Below are 20134 nucleotides of genomic sequence, written 5' to 3' on the forward strand. Positions count from 1 at the left end.
AAATTGCACCTTGCTTTGTTACTGTGACATTGAACAAAGAGCAAAGTGCCAGGCAGACCTCACAGACTGATTTGTCATTTGGCACCTCACCGCATTAAAACAATGATTTATTCTCAGAACAAAAGGGGGAAAAAACAACCCTGCAGTTGCAGAGAGCTACTGTAGTAATAAATGATTTCAGAGATTTCCAGGGCCTGAAAATGCAAACTGTACACATCTTTAAATGTTCCCCCTCTCTGTAGCAAATCTCATTTGAGCCTGCTGCATTATTCCATCCAGACAAACTCATTTTTGACTATTCACTGTAAAGATGTAAGATTTTAGCTTGTGGCCTCCAAAGCCCTGATATGGAGTTGCTCTTCACGGTGCTTTGCAAGTAGCCAGCGTCCCCTTCTTGCGAGTCTTTTCTGTATCACCCAGCGTATTTTTCTCTTAAGGTTAGAAATTGTCTTTTTAAAAAATTGTAAATGATCTTAATGCTCATGAAAAATGGAGACTAATAGCTCATAGCGTAGGCAGATTCTATGCAAGTTTCCTATACCGAGCTCTGTCAAGACACCCAAGGTTTTTTTGTGTTTTCCAGTATCTTCAGCTGTTCCTAGTCTTCTGCCTGAGCAAAGAGAGCCCATAATATGCTGTTTATGTCATGTGGACAAATAGCCCGAGGAGACTAGTCTGAGATACACAAACACCATGGTCATGGTCACATAAACACCACCCTATATCGGAAACCTACTGACCGCTATTCCTACCTACATGCTTCTAGTTTTCATCCAGATCATACCACATGATCCATTGTATACAGCCAAGCTCTACGATATAACCGCATTTGCTCCAACCCCTCAGACAGAGACAAACACCTACAAGATCTCTATCATGCATTCTTACAACTGCAGTACCCACCTGCTGAAGTGAAGAAACAGATTGACAGAGCCAGAAGAGTACCCAGAAGTCACCTACTACAGGACAGGCCCAACAAAGAAAATAACAGAACACCACTAGCCATCACCTTCAGCCCACAACTAAAACCTCTCCAACGCATCATCAAGGATCTACAACCTATCCTGAAGGACGACCCATCACTCTCACAGATCTTGGGAGACAGGCCAGTCCTTGCTTACAGACAGCCCCCCAACCTGAAGCAAATACTCACCAGCAACCACATACCACGCAACAGAACCACTAACCCAGGAACCTATCCTTGCAACAAAGCCCGTTGCCATCTGTGTCCACATATCTATTCAAGGGATACCATCATAGGGCCTAATCACATCAGCCACACTATCAGAGGCTCGTTCACCTGCGCATCTACCAATGTGATATATGCCATCATGTGCCAGCAATGCCCCTCTGCCATGTACATTGGTCAAACTGGACAGTCTCTACGTAAAAGAATAAATGGACACAAATCAGACGTCAAGAATTATAACATTCAAAAACCAGTCAGAGAACACTTCAATGTCTCCGGTCACTCAATTACAGACCTGAGGATGGCTATCCTTCAACAAAAAAACTTCAAAAACAGTCTCCAACGAGAGACTGCTGAATTGGAATTAATTTGCAAACTGGATCCAATTAACTTTAGGCTTGAATAGAGACTGGGAATGGATGAGTCATTACACAAAGTAAGACTATTTCCCCATGTTATTTCTCCCCCCCCACCCCACCCCCCACTGTTCCTCAGATGTTCTTGTTAACTGCTGGAAATAGCCTACCTTGCTTGTCACCATGAAAGGTTTTCCTCCTTTCCTCCCCCTGCTGCTGGTGATGGCTCATCTTAAGTGATCACTCTCCTTACAGTGTGTATGATAAAACCCATTGTTTCATGTTCTCTGTGTGTGTATATAAATCTCCCCACTGTATTTTCCACCTAATGCATCCGATGAAGTGAGCTGTAGCTCACGAAAGCTTATGCTCAAATAAATTTGTTAGTCTCTAAGGTGCCACAAGTACTCCTTTTCTTTTTGTGAATACAGACTAACACGGCTGCTACTCTGAAACTAGTCTGAGACTGTCCGATTCGGCTGCAACCCAACTGAGATTTGCATCCAAGGGCCCAGAGATAGGCAATGCCCTACCTCTCCCTCTGCACCAATGCAAGGCGCTTTTGAAAATTCCACCAACATTTATTTTCCTTCTGCTTCCCTGTCTGTGTAAAATACCAAAATGTAAATTGTTGGGGAGTTTGGCTTTAAACCCTTCAAACACTAGGTGTAAGGTGTCAAAAACTGACACCAATTAACAGTGTTTAACATTTGTTGTGTATGCAAGGGCAATATTGTTCCCCAATTGCAAGGAAACAAAAATTCATTCTTAAAATAATGGAAGGGGCAGGGGAGGGAAGAATTTAATGTCCACAGGAAAAAGAGAACTAACGTTAACATGGTAGGCAAGGGTATTAATTACCACATAACTGACTGTTATAAATATTTATAACCATTATGTCTTGTAAAACATACTCTGCCTACATCCATTATAAGTGTCCAATACTTTTGACTCCAGCTGGGTATGGAAAATGTCAACATCTGTGACAAGTCAGGCAAGCTGAGGAAGGATGGAGTGCAGGTGCAGTTGAGAACTATCCTAAATGAAAGGATTTCATCCATCCTCCTCATCTCCCTAGCCACCTGTCCATATGCCAACAAAATCTAACTCCTTCCCATCTGATACCCTGCACTTACCAAATCTTACCACTCCTTCCACCACAAAATTTCTAAAATCAATCATGTGTTATCTGTCCAGGCCCACATCTTGATTTATTGTGACCTCCTCTTCCCCAGGCTCCCTCACACCCACGCTACCCCTCTGGTCCATCCGCTGCTGAGACAATCGCTCTTGGCCATTGCTCTGGCCTGATCACACCACATTTGAAACCCTCTGCAGACTCCCTCTGTTTTACTTGATCAAGCTCCAGCTTCTTGTCCTCACACACAAGGTCCTTTGCAGCTCTGCTTCCCCCCCACAGCACCTTCTTCCATCCCGCCACTTATACACGGAATACTTTTCCTCAGCTGATCCAGACAGCCACTCCTACGCCAAATCTCTCCTCAGAAAATACTTCTACTTCAAGACCTGTAAGGGTATGTCCACACAGCAGCTAGACACCTCACAGGGTCCTAGAGCAAAGTCTACCCAGCAGTGAAACAGCCCTGCAGCCCAAGCCCGAGTCGGCTGGCACAGACTGTGTAGATGCATACCCTAGAAATCAGCCAATTTAATGATGCACTGAGGGGACAGATAAGATGAGCTGGCACTTTAGTTATCATTTATGTTTTTTAAAAGTTGCATATAAAATCAACTGTGTGCTGTGACGGGGAAAGGCCAGATGGCTCTACAAAAGTAGTGGGAGATAGATACATTAGCTTCAGGCTAAACAAATCCTTGGTACCAGGTTAAGTGAAATGGAAGCTGCTCCAGGTCAATTAAAATACCTGGGGCCAAATAAGAACTTTCCAGAAGGCAGGGACAATGCTAGGTTGATTGGGACACCTGAAGCCAATCAGGGGCTGGCTGAAACTAATTAAAAGCCTCCCAGTCAGTCAGGTGGGTGAGCATGTCAGGAGCTGTGGGAGGAAGTTGCGCTGTTAGAGAGGCTGAGCAGTACACACCATATCAGGCACAAGGAAGGAGGCCCTGAGGTAAGGGTGAAGTGAAGCTTGAGGAAGTGAGGGCTGCTGTGGGGGAAGTAGCCTGGGAATTGTACATGTCATGTTTCTAAAAGGTCAGCTACCATAGCTGATACTATTAGGGTCCCTTGGCTGGAGCCCGGAGTAGAGGGTGGGCCCGGGCTCCCCCCCAACACACCTTTGCCCCCTGTTTAATCACTGAGACTGGGAGACAACAGAGCCTGTGCAGGGAAGGACAACTTCTCCTCACCTCCCTCTCTGGCTTATGATGAAAATGGCTCAGTAGACTGTGACCCTTGTCTCTAGAGAAAGAAGGGTTACATGGAGGGTCACATGAGTCTCTGAGGCTAGTGAAATCTGCCAGGAAACGCGGGACCCACAGAGGCAAGGATAGAGCTTTGTCACAGCTGGTGTCAGGAGTGGGACTTCGTTCACAGCATGGCGGAAGAAAGAGGTTTTTTTTAAAAAAAAAAAAAAAAAAAAAAAGTGCTATGGGGTTTTGGATTTTTTTTTGTTTTGTTTGCTTTGTACCACAATGGAGGAGGCGGTAAGAGCTCTGGTACAAGCCATGGCAGCCCAGCAGGAGGCCACCCGGGTTCAGGCAATGGCACAACAAGAGTCTATGCGGCTACAGCAGGAAACTAATCAATTATTGATGAGACAGACGACCCAAGTTCGTGCCCTCTTGAGAGAGGTGGTGGACCAGCTAAAGATCCTCACCACCCAGGCCCGTGGGTCCGACAAGACGTGAACCCTGAGGGCCACTGGTTGTCTGCCAAAGATGACATCAGGAGATGACGTAGAGGCATATCTCCTCTCATTCGAAAGGACTGCTCAGCATGAAGCGTGGCCCCAGGAGCAGTGGGCCAGCATTCTCGCCCCTTTTTTTGTGGAGAGACCCAGAAGGCCTACTTTGACTTGCCTGCCATGGATGCCACTGACTATACCCGTCTGAAGACAGAGATCCTCGCACGATCAGGAGTAATGGCAGCGGTAAGGGCCCAGAGGTTCTGTGAGTGGAAATACCAGGAGAACAAACCCCCGAGGTCCTAGCTATTTGACCTCATACACCTCGCACGGAAGTGGTTACAGCCTGAGATGTGCAGGCCGAAAGAGATTTTGGAGACCCTAGTCATAGATGGTTACATGCAGGGACTGATGCCAGATCTCCGCAAATGGGTAGGCCAGAGCGATCCATTCACGTACGACGAGACGATTACATCGGTAGAAAGAAGGATGACAGCCAGGGAACTGACCTGACTACCCAAGGAAGACCCTTTTCAAAGCAAGCACCCGACCCCAACCCTGGAAGGTTGGGCAGCCAAACCCCCGGGGAGTCCTGGTGGAAGAAGCGGGGAGCTGAAAACCAGTGGGGACCCCAGAAGGAAGGGATTGGCCTGAGTGGGGGGAACCCCGGGACTAAACCCCATAACACCCAGGATAGAGGAGTGATTAAAAGCAATTATAGATGTTATGCATGTGGGGAGTGGGGACACAAAGCAGGACAGTGTCCCAGCACCGAGGAGCCTGTGCAATATAACTTGGGGGATTGGGAGGTCCCATGCTCCCTTATCCACCTTGCGGGGGTCACAGCCCCACATAATTACACCAGGCCAGTGAGGATAAATGGAGCAGAGACTACAGCGCTTGTGGACTCTGGGAGTGCTATCACCCTCATATCGGGTAAGCTGGTATTAAAAAAAAAAAAAAAAAAAAAAGTCAGCTGCTACAAGCCAAACACATAGCAGTGACGTGCGTGCATGGGGCTGTGAGCCATTATTCCACCATCCCAGTGGAGACAGAGGTTCAGGGAAACCCCATTGAGGTGACCGTGGGCATAGTTCTTAACTTCCCATATCCTGTAGTCATTGGGAGAGACTATCCAGGGTCTGATAATTTACTCCCCCCAGAGAGGCTGGAGGGAGGTGGGAACCCTGAGGACAGCGACTCGTCACTGCGGGAATGTCAACCCCCAATGTTCCCTGAGATTTCTCAGGATCTGTTCTCAGCCCCCAAAAGACCCGGAAGACAAAAAGAGAGGAAGGCCGCGAAGGCCTTGGGAACCCGGATCCTGACCCAGGGCCAGAAGACTTCCCTAATAGGCAGATGGACGCGAGCAGCCAACAGAGAAACTTCCATCACAGAAGGTGAGCCAGAAGCTGCCCCTAGCCATGACGGCGGCGAGCCATTGGAAGAAGCAGAAGCCGGCCCCTGGGAGCTTGGGCAGGTTAGTCCCAGGAGAGAGACTTTTGGGCGGGACCAGGCGGAGGACCCCAGATATGATAACGCCAGGAAAGAGGTGGTCGAGATCAATGGTATACCCATGAATGGGAAGGTCTGGGGTCCCGGACCTTACTTTATAGTGAAGAAAGATCTCCTGTACCGCGTGGTGCAAATGCAGGAGCAAGAGATACAACTTCTGGTGCCACAAAAACATCAAAAAGCCATATTGAGTCTCTCCCACAGTCACCTGTTTGGAGGACACCTGGGGTAGAGAAAACCCAGGCACAGATCCTGCAGAGATCCTTCTGGCTAGGAGTACATGAAGATGTCCGGCGATACTGCACCTCTTGTCCGGAGTGTCAGTTACATAGCCCTCGCCTGCACTTGCGGGCTTCTTTGATACCTCTTCCAATAATAGAGGTTCCTTTCCAACGGATAGCTATGGATTTGGTAGGGCCCCTAGGGAAGACAGCTCGGGGCCACCAACATGTGCTTGTTGTACTGGACTATGCAACCTGGTACCCGAAAGCTGTTCCCCTGCACAACACAGCTTCCAAGACAATAGCTAAGGAGCTAGTACAGATCTTTGCCCAGTTTGGGCTACCCAAGGAGATATTGACTGATCAAAGGACACCTTTCATGTCCAAGCTGATGAAAGATCTCTGTTCATTGCTCCATGTACAAGCCCTACAGACCTCTGTATACCATCCGCAAACAGATGGCCTTGTGGAAAGGTTCAATAGGACCCTCAAGGCCATAATCGGGAAAGTGGTGAGCCAGGATGGGAAAGATTGGGATACCCTATTACCTTACCTCATGTTCGCCATCCAGGAGGTTCCGCAAGCCTCCACGGGTTTCTCTCCATTCGAACTACTATATGGGCGCCACCCTCGGGGCATATTGGATATAGCCAGAGAAGCCTGGGAAGAGGAGCCAAATCCCGGAAGGAACATAGTTGAGTATGTACTGCAGATGAGAGATCGGATAGCCCGAGTTACACCCATTTTATGGGAACACTTGGAGAGAGCACAGGAGACCCAACGAACCCATTATAACCACCAAGCGAAACTTCGCCGGTTCCAACCAGGGGATCGGGTGATGATACTGGTGCCCACAGCAGAAAGTAAACTGTTGGCCCAGTGGCAGGGACCCTACGAAATAATCGAAGCCGTGGGAGAGGTGAACTATAAGGTGCGGCAGCCAGGCCGCTGGAAATCGGAGCAAATTTACCACATCAATCTTCTAAAACCTTGGCACGCTCGAGAGGCATGCTTAGTCATGCAGGAGACCTTCCCCAGGAGGATAACTTACACGAGCAAGTGAGGATATCATCCGACTTGACACCGATCCAAAAGATCGAGGCAGCCGACATGAGTAATCGCAACAGAGATGTGCTCTCCACAAAACCAAGGCGGACAACTGAGACCTATCACCATATCCGCACGATCCCCGGAGCCAAGGTAACATTGAGACCCTACCGAATCCCAGCAGCCAAAAGAGAGGAACTCAAGGCCGAAGTAAAGAAAATGTTAGAATAAGGGGTTATTGAAGAATCTTGCAGTCAGTGGTCCAGTCCAATTGTTCTAGTGCCTAAACCTGACAGTACCATGAGATTCTGTAATGACTTTCGCTGACTGAATGAAATATCCCAGTTTGATGCATACCCCATAACACGCATTAACGAACTGGTTGACTGACTGGGTAGTGCCCGATTCTTGACTACACTGGATCTGACAAAAGGGTACTGGCAGATTCCTCTGACCAAAGAAGTTAAAGAAAAGACAGCATTCTCCACCCCGGATGGGCTATTCCAGTACACCATCCTCCCTTTTGGGCTACCCGACTGGGGCCCCAGCCACATTCCAGCGCCTCATGGATAAGCTGCTGCGCCCCCATACTAGTTATGCAGCTGCATACCTAGATGATGTCATCATCCATACGCCAGACTGGGGAACCCACTTGGAGAAAGTTGAGGCAGTACTGTGCACCTTAAGGTGGGCTGGCCTCACTGCTAATCCCGCTAAATGCGCCATAGGGCTAGCAGAGGCTAGGTACCTGGGATATATTGTGGGAAGGGGCATAGTGAAGTCCCAAACGAATAAGCTAGAGGCAATTCAAAACTGGCCCCAGCTGACCTGAAAGAAGCAGGTCCGTGTGTTCCTAGGCGTGGTAGGCTACTACCGACGGTTTATTCCCCACTTCGCCACTAGGGCAAGTCCCCTAACAGACCTGGTGAAGGCCCGAGGTCCAGACATGGTAAAGTGGACCGACGCAGCAGAGGGGGCATTTACAGACTTTCGGACGGCCCTCTGTAATGACCCCGTACTCATAGCCCCAGACTTTAACAGGGAATTTATTTTACAAACAGATGCTTCCGAGGTGGGGTTGGGAGCAGTTCTGTTGCAAACAGTGGGAGAAGAGGAACACCCGATCCTCTGCCTAAGCAGAAAGCTTCTCCCAAGAGAACAGAAATATGCAGTAGTCGAGAGAGAATGCCTTGCTGTCAAATGGGCTATGTAGACACTGCGTTATTACCTCTTAGGCTGGCAATTTACTCTTGTGACAGACCATGCACCCCTCCAGTGGATGCAGCAGAATAAGGAAAAGAATGCAAGGGTCACCAGGTGGTTCTTATCCCTCCAACCATTCCAGTTCCGCATACGGCACAGGACTGGATGCCACCATGGCAATGCTGATGGTCTGTCATGAACATACTGCCTGGTGTCCCAAGTTGCCCAACTCCATGGTGTTGAGCGGGGGGGGGGGGGTGGAATATGTGACGGGGAAAGGCCAGATGGCTATAGAAAAGGAGCGGGAGATAGATATATTAGCTCCAGGCAAATCCCTGGTACCAGGTTAAGTGAAACGGAAGCTGCTCCAGGTCAATTAAGACACTTGGGGCCAATTAAGAACTTTCCAGAAAGCAGGGAGAATGCTATGTTGATTAGGACACCTGAAGCCAATCAAGGGCTGGCTGAAACTAGTTAAAAGCCTCCCAGTCAGTTAGGTGGGTGTGCGTGTCAGGAGCTGTGGGAGGAAGTTGTGCTGTTGGAGAGGCTGAGTAGTACACACCACATCAGGCACAAGGAAGGAGGCCCTGAGGTAAAGGTGAAGTGGAGCTTGAGGAAGTGAGGGCTGCTGTGGGGGAAGTAGCCCAGGGAATTGTACATGTCATGTTTCTAAAAGGTCAGCTACCATAGCTGATACTATTAGGGTCCCTTGGCTGGAGCCCGGAGTAGAGGGTGGGCCCGGGCCCTCCCCCCTCCCCACCTTTTGCCCCCTGTTTAATCACTGAGACTGGGAGACAACAGAGCCTGTGCAGGGAAGGATAACTTCTCCTCACCTCCCTCTCTGGCTTATGATGAAAATGGCTCAGTAGACTGTGACCCTTGTCTCTAGAGAAAGAAGGGTTACATGGAGGGTCACAGTGAGCCTCTGAGGCTAGCGAAATCTGCCAAGAAACGCGGGACCCACGGAGGCAAGGACAAAGCTTTGTCACAGTGCATATTTGGTTGCATCGCACTACCCACCTCAACTTTTGTACATCACTTGTTTTAGAATATAAGCTGACGGGGTAGTCAATTATCTTTTGTCAAGGTTCAGATTTCTTGGTCAAGGTATAGTCAAGGTACAGACTCCAGAGAAACATTTTTTACACCGCAATAACAATAACGATGATAAGTAAGTAAAAAGATTTTGCAGTCCATTCAAAAGTATCTGGCGGTCCGGATTTAGCCCATGGTCCACCTATTGACTACCCTGAGGAGTGTGACTTGAGACAACACCCACCATAACTGGATTCTGTTTGGAGCTTCTGGGCACTAGTGTACTATAAACACTTAGTAGTAGTAATTGTTTACAATGTGGTTCGGGTTATTTTCAAGCATCAAATGTCAAAATAGGTACAGATATTTTGTCATGATCCAAAATAGGTAGGAGTGGCCTGGAAGAAACCATAAATTTCTTCCTGAGTTTCTGTAAAAGGAGATATTGCTTCAGAAGTGAAAAGGGAGAAATGAGATGAACAAGTTGACAGGAAAGAGAACCATCCTATTGTCCTTTTTCTTTTTCTCTTCGCCCTCTCTTCTCCCTTTCCTCTACCCTTCTGCTGCTGATACCCCAGTCTGTTTTTTTTCTGTGTCCCCCCTCCCTCCCACCAAAGAAATTAACTAGTTCTATGCTCGGTCCCAACACACACTGGGATATAGTGCTCCCAGGATGTGAGCCAAAGGTACCTTCCACTGAGACATTCACAGTTACAGTTTGATTTGTTTGATATTTATCTTCAGAGGAATTCAGAGGGGTCACCATTGTGGAGCTGATTAAGAAAGAAGGAAGCACCCTTGGCTTAACTATATCCGGTGGCACAGACAAAGATGGAAAGCCAAGGGTCTCAAACCTGAGGCCAGGAGGACTGGCAGCAAGGTGAGAAAATCTGTGTGGAAAGTGTTGTATATGGATGTATTGAATACCTGATGGAATATGTACAAGGACAAGTGAGTTGTCCTCGGATTATTTTATAATGGTACCAGGAGATATAAATTTGTTCATCTCATAGGAAAAATGTGTTGTTCCATTCAGAGTTATTTCTTATGATCCATGCAACGATCATGAAACAACATTTTAGAACAGGTTTTGGAATGGTTAAACAAAACAAGCTTCTGTGGTTTCTCTCAATCCCATCAGTTACTAACACAAGTGGTTCCACAAAACCCAGGCAGTTTTATTTTTTTAATGTGTCTAAATAATAGATTACATTCTGACTAGGGTGAGTGAATTCTGGCCTAATTCTGAACCAACTTGAACACTGGGGGCTTAAGTTAAACTCCAGCATTATCATTGTCATTGTAGGATTCATGATCAACTAGGAGACCGTGGAGAGAAGTGGGGGAGCAGACACAGTGAAGGAGGGAGAAAAGGGCAGGGAAATAATAGAATAATTTTGCAGGAGCAAGCAGAAAGAGGAAAAAAAACAGAACTTGTCTTGTTTGCTGGAACTTTTTCCAGAGGTTGCACTTGACATTGGTCTCTGGTTTTCCCATGATAACCTCTCACAGTGAGATGAGTGGCGTGGAGGGAAGTTGCAAACACGTATTTTTCAATTATTATTATTTGTCTGAATCTGAAGGTTTGCAAAACCCTAGAAAAATAGTCGATGGGCACATTTTCCAGCCAAGTGGAAATATTTCATATTCCTTTCGATAATACAGCTAAGATTGGTTAATTTTGGGTGGCATTTTTTACAAAATTCTCCAGTAGAGATGTCCCAGGCAGAACATAATGGAGAATCTTATTGTTGCTGTTGTTTCTTTACAGAAGTGATCAGTTAAACATTGGAGACTACATCAAATCAGTGAATGGGATTAACCTGACTAAACTGCGGCATGACGAAATTATAAGCCTGTTGAAGAATGTAGGGGAAAAGGTGGTACTGGAGGTGGAGTATGAACTGCCCCCAGCTGGTGTGTGTCTCTAAAATAATGTTACTTTCTTTGTTGACTGTCTCATTCTGTGATACGGATGGGATTTGTTTGTTATGCCCTTTACCACAAAGAATGTTTAATGGGGCAGCATTATGTTCTGTCTTCATCCGCCTGTGAAACATTGGTAGAGGTTGCAGATCCACTCTTCAAGTGCAGTTAGTTCTCTCTATTTCCAGCATAACGGCTGCCTGCTCATGCACGCTGGCTATGACTTGGCAGCAAATCCTTGATCTGCATCCCCCGCCCCCTTGTTGGTTTTTTGTGTTTTGGGGGGGGGGGTTAAGTGTATCGTGCTTGTAGGAAAGTATTCAGAATCCTAACTGCCCATTGACTACACCTCTCTGCTTTCTCTGTTTAACTGTATTAAATGTTGTTTCTTCTGAATACTTTCATTTACTACGTGTCTTCAACAGGTAGGCTGAAAAACTATGTTCTGTAGCTAGAGAGTCTTAAACCCAGATGTAGATGAGCCAGTTCAGATAAAAGAAGGATTCTGTTACGAGGCTTGGAAATGTATGGCTTAATATTTATTATTAAGAACAAAGCAATAATGCAAAAAAAATCTTGGAAAACTCATTCATTGAGGCCATAACAATGATACTCACAATATTGACGTCCCCTGTGATTTTCGCCCCCTCCCTCCCCTGGAAAAAAACAACTAACCACCCAAAAAAAGATAAATCTTGAAACAAATCAACCTGAATCAGAAAGGAAAAGTAAACTAATAAAATTAATCCCTCATTCTACTGAGCATGCTCACTTTTACTGTGTCTGAGATTCTTTCATCCTACATCTCTCTAAGCTAGTTGCGTAAAGGACCCAAAGTGAGGGAGATTGGCGGGGAGCACCATTAATGGTCAAATGAATACACTCCTTAATGGCTGCGCATCAGAGAATGGGCATTTTTGTTCTTCCTCATTCACTGTACTTTCTTGACCTTAAATGGAGCAGAATATTCAGCATCAAGTTACTGATTTTTTCCCCTAGGATCAGTTTAAAGCATTCGCTTCCTTTTTTTCACCCCTCTAAAAGTCAAAATGTGTGTATGTGGGGGGAGGGTGGGGGAATCCTCATTGCTAAAAGGTTGGTTTAGGATTTTTTTATTTTTTAGGTCAACAATTGACTGTGTTTGTGTTTTAATTAAAAACATCAAGAATTTTTCATCTCTATGACTGAGGCTGCTGGCTTTTGAATGGCATTGAACACAGTAAAACTGGCTGAGATATGGCAGGGTTTCACTTCAATGTCAAAGTATTAGTGTAGGCAGATTTGGGGAAATCTAGAATATAAATGAAGCTGTATTTTAATGCTATTATTTCTTAGTCTAAAGCGGAAAAGGCACTTATGTTTGGGTTACAAGCATCTTTCTCCTTTTCCTCCCACATATAGCACCGGAGAGCAGCTCTGGCATTATTCCAAAGACTATAGAGGTGTGTCTGTACAAGGAGGGCAACAGTTTTGGCTTTGTGCTAAGAGGTCAGTGACTTCTCAGAGGAGGATAATAAAGACTGGATGTGCAAAATGTTGGTTGGGGTGCCTCTGAGAATGGGGGAAGGAAAGGGATGAGTGAAATGAGTGTTGAAAATCTTGTATGAGAAACAAAACTCTGCCTTGAAGTACGTGCTGACCAACCTTCAAGGACTGCTGGCTGGCTAGCCAGAGCCATCTTTGCTTGCAAGTTTTGTCAGCTATTAAATGAAAAATGTGTCTAGTGTCTCAACTATTGTCCCTATTAAGACAATAAGGGTATTCAGCCCTAGAGATTAGTTACTCAAGGCTTTTCTGGTTTTGTTCTAGGGGGAGCCCATGAAGATTGGCACAAATCCAGACCATTAGTACTCACCTACGTGAGGCCAGGTGGCCCTGCAGACAGGTAATGCTCACGTTTTATCTCCTTTCGCAATGGAGGTTAACAAAATGTATGCACAGCTCTAACCAGACTTCAGGATATAAAAGCCTGTGGCCCATCTCATCTGTCTCTCCTGGGTATTTAATTATGGCTTTCAATGTAGAGGTCTTGTAAAGCTCTCCAAACATAGTCATAGGATGGCTATCTTGATATATCTTGGTCTCCTGTAGGGATGTGTGGGTGTTATGCCTAGGAGTACCTCTTCCAAAATGATCACTTAATTAGCTGAATGTAAATCTTTCAGGGACCACCATTGCAATGATAGAGGGTAATGTAAAAAGGGATCTGAGGCAGTCTCTTTATTCTCGTATTGCTAGTTAAACACGATGGACATCAGACTATAAATACCCTAACTATTGTCCAGGAGAATGTTCAGATCATGTTTGATCAAGATTTGTACTGAATTCTACCTCTGTCTTCCTTCAGGGAAGGGTCCTTGAAAATCGGGGACAGGCTGCTGAGTGTTGATGGGATTCCCCTTCACAGCGTAACTCATGCTGATGCACTGAACATCCTGCGTCAGTGCAGCCAGGAGGCGCTCTTCCAGATCGAGTATGATGTCACCATTATGGGTAAGGACGAGCAAACTGGAGGGGCTGAAAGAGCTGCTCTGGGGTGGATTTTTTCAGTGGGTGCCTGGGAGGTTGAGTACTTGCTCTTAGGAGTTATGCCAACTGCATTAGTTGATTTCAGTGGGAAATCACTGAGTAAGGTACTTCTCAACATAGGAAAGGCAGAGTCTGGCCCATGGTTGGTAGAGCACTGAGTAGAGTTAGATGATAAAGGGGTTGAAATACATGGAACTGCTGACACTCTGTTTTCATCAGTGATGGCAACAGTGGCTCTTTTTATGAGAGGAAATGGTGAGTGTAGACAAGGCCATAGACAGGAAGTCCCAGGGGCTGGGGCTGAAGAGGTACAGAAATGGGGACTGTATGCTGTCTGGGAAGACCGCAAATGCCTGTTGTAAATCTGGGCAGGAGACAGATTAATTGACTAATGGATACTGGACATGGACATATTTTGGTTCGGGAGCTTGAATATGTCTCAGTTTAGGGATCAGAGTAGCAATTGTGTTAGTCTTTTATCCGTAAAAAGAAAAGGAGGACTTGTGGAACCTTAGAGACTAACAAATTTATTAGAGCATAAGCTTTCGAGAGCTACATGCATCCAATGAAGTGAGCTGTAGCCCACGAAAACTTATGCCTTAATAAATGTGTTAGTCTCTAAGGTGCCACAAGTACTCATTTTCTTTTTTCAGTTTAGGGAGGTTCAGTTTCAGGGGGTTAGAAACAAGAAGTGGTCAATGGAAACTCTCAATTAAAGAACACCTGCCAGAAAGGGACAGAGGCTGCGGAGGTATTTCTGAACGATTTCCTTAAGGGTCTGAGTTTCAGATCATTGGGGAGGGGTTGTGATTAGCTGCTGTATAACAACTTAGAGCGGCTCTTTAACACACACATTACTTCAGTGAGCATAGTTAATGGGTTTAAAGTTATCAGAGTCCAAAGCTGTGTTGGCTATGGAAGCTCAGTGAAGTGTGGTTAGATTCTGATGCCATGCACAAGCCTTGAGAGAGGTTTCTGTCACTGCCAGAGTCACAAGCTGGACCAATTATTTCTGGAGCCTTTTCTGCCAACCCATGTACCAGGTCAGCATGGCTGGAGCCAGCAAGAGAAGAGGCTAATGAGGTCAGATTGTTTCCTGATTTGCCAGCCAGGTGGGAAATCAAAGGTGGCTGCAGTCCAGAGAGTATTAATGAGTTTTCTCAAGGAGAAAGGGATTAGAGGGCTATAGAGCTGTTTTCCAAGTTGAAATCTTTTGAGAGCTTTGCACAATGTGTTTGGTATCATAAGAAGATGTCTCCAGAATTATTCAGTCAGACAGAGAAACAAAATGTCAGAGGCTTGTGTTTTTATTTGTGCCCCCCACACACAGACTTTCTTAAAAGCTCTCTTCTCCCATTCCTGTTTCTCCTGCTTCCAACAAAAACTCCTCACAAATAAATACAGTCGGAGAGCCCTGGGACTGGAATAGCCGGGGTGTTGGAAGGCATCTCTACTCCGATTTGCATTGGCAGAGGTGTGTGAAGGAAGCTTGCACACTAGTTACCCGCTGTCATAAATAAAAAGGGAAGGGTAAACACCTTTTAAAATCCCTCCTGGCCAGAGGAAAAACCCTTTCACCTGTAAAGGGTTAAGAAGCTAGGATAACCTCACTGGCACCTGACCACAATGACCAATTAGGAGACAAGATGCTTTCAAAAGCTGGGGGGAGGGAGAAACAAAGCCTCTGTCTGTCTGTCTGTGTGATGCTTTTTCCGGGGACAGAACAGGAATGGAGTCTTAGAACTTAGTAAGTAATCTAGCTAGATATACATTAGATTCTGTTTTCTTTAAATGGCTGAGAAAATAAGCTGTGCTGAATGGAATGTATATTGCTTTTTTGTGTCTTTTTGTAACTTAAGGTTTTGCCTAGAGGGATTCTCTATGTTTTGAATCTAATTACCCTGTAAGGTATTTACCATCCTGATTTTACAGAGGTGATTCTTTTTACTTTTTCTTCTATAAAAATTCTTCTTTTAAGGAACTGAATGCTTTTTCATTGTTCTTAAGATCCAAGGGTTTGGGTCTGTGTTCACCTATGCAAATTGGTGAGGATTTTTATCAAACCTTCCCCAGGAAAGGGGGGATAAGATTTGGGAGGATTTGGGGGGGGAAAGACGTTTCCAAATGAACTCTTTCCCAGTAACCGGGGTTAGACGTTTGGTGGTGGCAGCGAAAGTCCAAGGGCAAAAAGGTAAAATAATTTGTACCTTGGGGAAGTTTTAACCTAAACTGGTAAAAGTAAGCTTAGGAGATTTTCATGCAGGTCCCCACATCTGTACCTAGCGTTCAGAGTGGGGACGGAACCTTGACACCTGCCCTCTGCCTGCCTCTATCCATGTTTTAAATGCAATCTTACTTTCATAGTTTATCTAGTGCCACAAGGTTTTTGAGCCCTGTAACAGGGTGTAACCGGGCCAGATGCCTGGAGCCAGACGGGCCAGGTCATTAATCAGATATGGCTATGAAAGGAATAGATGCTCCTTATAAAGAGCTGCAGCAAATGGCTGGGAAAAGGGGGTGTCTGCAGAGAGAATCTACAGGCAGACCCTTGAGCAGGGGAAAAACTCCAGGAAGAAAGGCTCAGGGGAGCAGCCCTGTGGCCACTGTCCTGTGTAAGGGTCAGAGAACTGAGCATGAAGAAGGCCAAGGGCCTGCCGAGTGGCAGAGGAGATGTTTGCTGCTGATCTCTTCAAGTGCTTCGGTGAGGGAAGGCCAAAGGAAGTACCTTGTGTGCTGTCCCGAAGAAGAGATAGGGAGCAGAGAGAGAGAGAGAAAGAGAACCCAGGAGGCACAGGACGTGTATTAAGCCCAGAGTGGGTGGACTTTGTTATTGTCTTGTTTGAAGAAAGACTGAAGAAGAGTCAAGAATGAGGAAAAAATGTGGCAGACTTTGAGGTGTTTTGAGTTACAATAATGAGAGTGTAATTTGTCTTTGAGACATGTAATAAGAAGTTACCCCATGATAAGGGTTCTCAACCCACAAAAGTGTATTTCAGGAGTGTTTGGATTGACACTAGGAAGGGAGGGGAAATTGAGGCTAGGTGCCTGTGGGGTGCCATCCACCCATGAGAGGGCACCAGAGAGAGGCCTGACATGGAACAAGTTCTTTCCACTGTTTCTGTGGTATTATTTATCACTCTAGTTTATTTGTAGTTTTCTGAATACTAGCAGTTTCAGAAATCTCAATAGGGAAGATCCACTCTCTTCATTAGTTGTTGCTATTTTTCAACTGTCTTTTGAACAATCAGGTGAACTGGATTAAGGAATGTTCTGCAGAATGGAATGCTTGTGTAGAACTTCATGACTCCAAGTGTCTGTGCAAATGCAAACAGCTAATGGTGGGTGAGAAGCAGGCTTTTAAGATACATCCCAGGTTCATATTTTGCATAGGGTTGATGGTTTTAAAACCTGACTTAGTCACACTAAGAGAGATCAGTTCAAGTCTCTTGCATTTCTTCATAGCTTTACACCTAAATATTAGGGTTGAAGGAACATAGAATAGTGGTCTGACTTTGTACAGCCAATCTTAGCTTAGTCCATATATATATATATATATATATATATATATATATATATATATATATATATATATATATATATATATGACAGTTTCTCCATAAAGAGTTATTATAATTTCGTAGAAGTGGAATCATGATGTACTTTCCTTGCTTTCATTGTCTGAGACAGGAAGGACAGAGCTTTTATTATTATTTTATGGGAAGCACAAAAATGTGACTTGTTGTTTTAAATGTTGCAGTCTAAAGAGGACGGTTCACCAGCCTTCCACATGGGAAGTGGGGTAGGAGAAAGCTGTGAGACACCAAAATAGTAGTTAATATGCGAGCAAACTCCCCCTGCCACTAGTCTTGTGGATAGTAATCTTTGTTCCTTTGTTTTTGATTGCTTCTCAGCATCATTAAACATAACTTAATGTGAAATTATTTTAACTCTTTATTACCATAATCCAAATATGGGAGGGGAGATTATGCTATTTCTAAGCTTCTGTCCGTTGGGCAAATTCATTTTTTGGACTAGTGTTTTATATTTTTAGGTGGGGCAGAGAAACCATTAGAAGTCCCCTCTCTTCCGCTCTCCATGCAGGTCTCTCCACAGGAGGTGCATGTTTATAAATGTGCAACCAATGTGCTGTGTGGAACTTCTGTCTACAGAGCTGGCACGGCTGCCCATGGTTCAGCAGATGCTGGCTTCACCCCCTGAAGCAGGATGGAGCATTTTTGTTATACTGATTTAAAGTGAATTAAAAATGAGTCTTTAATTGTCCCTCTGTGGTTTTTCCTTTAATTTAGGTTTTACAGTTGCTTACTTTATCGCATGTTCCTCTCACACTGGTTAACTCTTCCTGAGATTGTTTGATGAAGTGAGCTGTAGCTCACGAAAGCTTATGCTCTAATAAATTTGTTAGTCTCTAAGGTGCCACAAGTACTCCTTTTCTTTTTGCGAATACAGACTAACACGGCTGCTACTCTGAAACCCTTAATTCTTTCAGACAGTAATAAAGGGAAAGCATGTGTTGGCAGTGTGGATTTTCTCCCTCCCCCATTCAACTGTTAGTTTCTGGTTTGCTTCTGAAGCAGGGGACATGGACCTCCAAGGGGCCAGGATTAACGTTGGCAAATTTAATAATTTGTACAGGTTGTGCTCTCCATTTGAGGACATCAAAACGTCTTGCAAACATTCAATTAAATAGTCTCCATTTTACAGCTGGGAAACGCAAGTCACAGAGCAGCTGAGTGACTTGTCCAAGGCCCTACAGCATATTGGTGACAGAGTAGGAATAGACCCCAGAGCTCCTCACACATGGTCATTGCTATAACCACTAGGCTTTGCTCCTTCCAGTTGAGCTGGCAGGAAGATACTGAAGTGCCTCTGATACTTCGTTGGGGCCATGGAGATCCATTTGCCTGAAGTAGTGAAGCAAATTAACTTGCACACTGATAAGCTATCTGGGGAAAATGTAAAATATAGCAAGTGGTGAGGACTGACTACTGTGGAGTACAGATATTGTTTTGATTGCTGTCCTTCATAGGACCCCGGTCAGCAGAAGGTGCTGAGAGGATCTTCTGAATCGTGGCATTTCCCAGATGCGCAGACAGTGTGCGTTCCTGGTCAGCACTGCCCACTTTTGAGAGCAGCTGGGTTCCATACAGCTCTTCCAAATGCAAGGAAGATTGCAGTAGATTTCCATTGCTGCAGGACTTTCCCACCTCAGCAGATGTTTCACATGGAGGAGGGAAAAGGGGCAGGGACTATGCTCCAAGGTTTTTCACCATTGGAAACCTGGGTGGAACTGGGCCACAGGGTGTGCTCTTTTAACTGGTACTTTCATGGCTAAATTGCTCTCTTAGCTGAGTTTTTTTTTTCAAAGCCACCTAAGGAGTTAAATTCATTAAAATGAATAGGAATTCAGTGTCCAAATCCCAAAGGCAGCTTTGAAAGTCTTTGCCCTGGTATTTACTGTAGCATTTATCTAGCAACAACAGTAGCAAACGTTTTCCTGCATCAGCATTGTATTTCATGGGCTCTTCTAAAGCAATATGCATCATTTAAAGAGTGACTTTGTAAATAACCTGCATCTGCTGCTGCTGCACAGAGCACGGGGCTGAAGGCTTTTAAGATTGACTTACAGTTTGGGGAAGCTATCTGCTGGAGAAGATGAATGGACAGAGGGTTGCTGTGTTCTCCACCCTCTCTCCCTTCCCAGCTGCCTACCAGCCCACTAACATTAGCTGGAGACTACCGTTCTGTATGGCTCTCCTGTGAGAAAGCAGAGAGAGACTAATGTCCTTCAGCATTAAATGAACTGTTGACTGCTCTACATGAGCTGAGTAGTAGCAGTGTCCGTCTGCCCTTCAGGGGTGACCCATGAAACTGTATAAACTTACATGAACTCTCAGAACCGAATGAATTTGCAGCTGACTTGGTGTCAGTGAGCAGGAAGCTCTGCATGGAGGTGCATTTGCAGCATGGGACATGCTTTTTCTCCCTGCTCTCCTCATGGTGCATGCTTGACTGCCAAAGCATCTATCCATATGGAGTTTAACAAAACTGGGAGGAGATCGAGAGCTACGTGCAAAACAGAGAAGAAATGCTGTAGTGCCTCCTCCATATGTGATTTGAGGACAAGGGTCTTAAAATGCAGCCACAAAACCCCGCTTGTGGGCTGGTTGGCTGACAAGTTCTCCCCGTACTTGTGAAAAGTTTGTATTGGCAGACTGAACTGAACCAAGAGGACACTGATTCCGTAGCATCCACGAACTCATCCAT

The 20134-nt window shown here is 45.4% G+C and overlaps 1 protein-coding gene across 9 annotated transcripts in view; it reads left to right on the forward strand.

Moving 5' to 3' along the window:
• The window catches only part of GRIP2 (glutamate receptor interacting protein 2), a 490758-nt gene that overhangs the window by 409149 nt on the left and 61475 nt on the right, over positions 1-20134 (forward strand). For all 9 annotated transcript variants that reach the window (XM_043519666.1, XM_038410475.2, XM_038410476.2 and 6 more), the window contains exons 3-7: positions 10139-10274; positions 11166-11311; positions 12722-12808; positions 13130-13205; positions 13668-13813. In XM_043519666.1, the coding sequence (XP_043375601.1) occupies positions 10139-10274; positions 11166-11311; positions 12722-12808; positions 13130-13205; positions 13668-13813 (591 nt within the window). The remainder of the gene's footprint in view (positions 1-10138; positions 10275-11165; positions 11312-12721; positions 12809-13129; positions 13206-13667; positions 13814-20134) is intronic.

The sequence above is a fragment of the Dermochelys coriacea genome, chromosome 7 (genome assembly GCF_009764565.3).
Source record: "Dermochelys coriacea isolate rDerCor1 chromosome 7, rDerCor1.pri.v4, whole genome shotgun sequence".
NCBI lineage: Eukaryota > Metazoa > Chordata > Testudines > Dermochelyidae > Dermochelys > Dermochelys coriacea.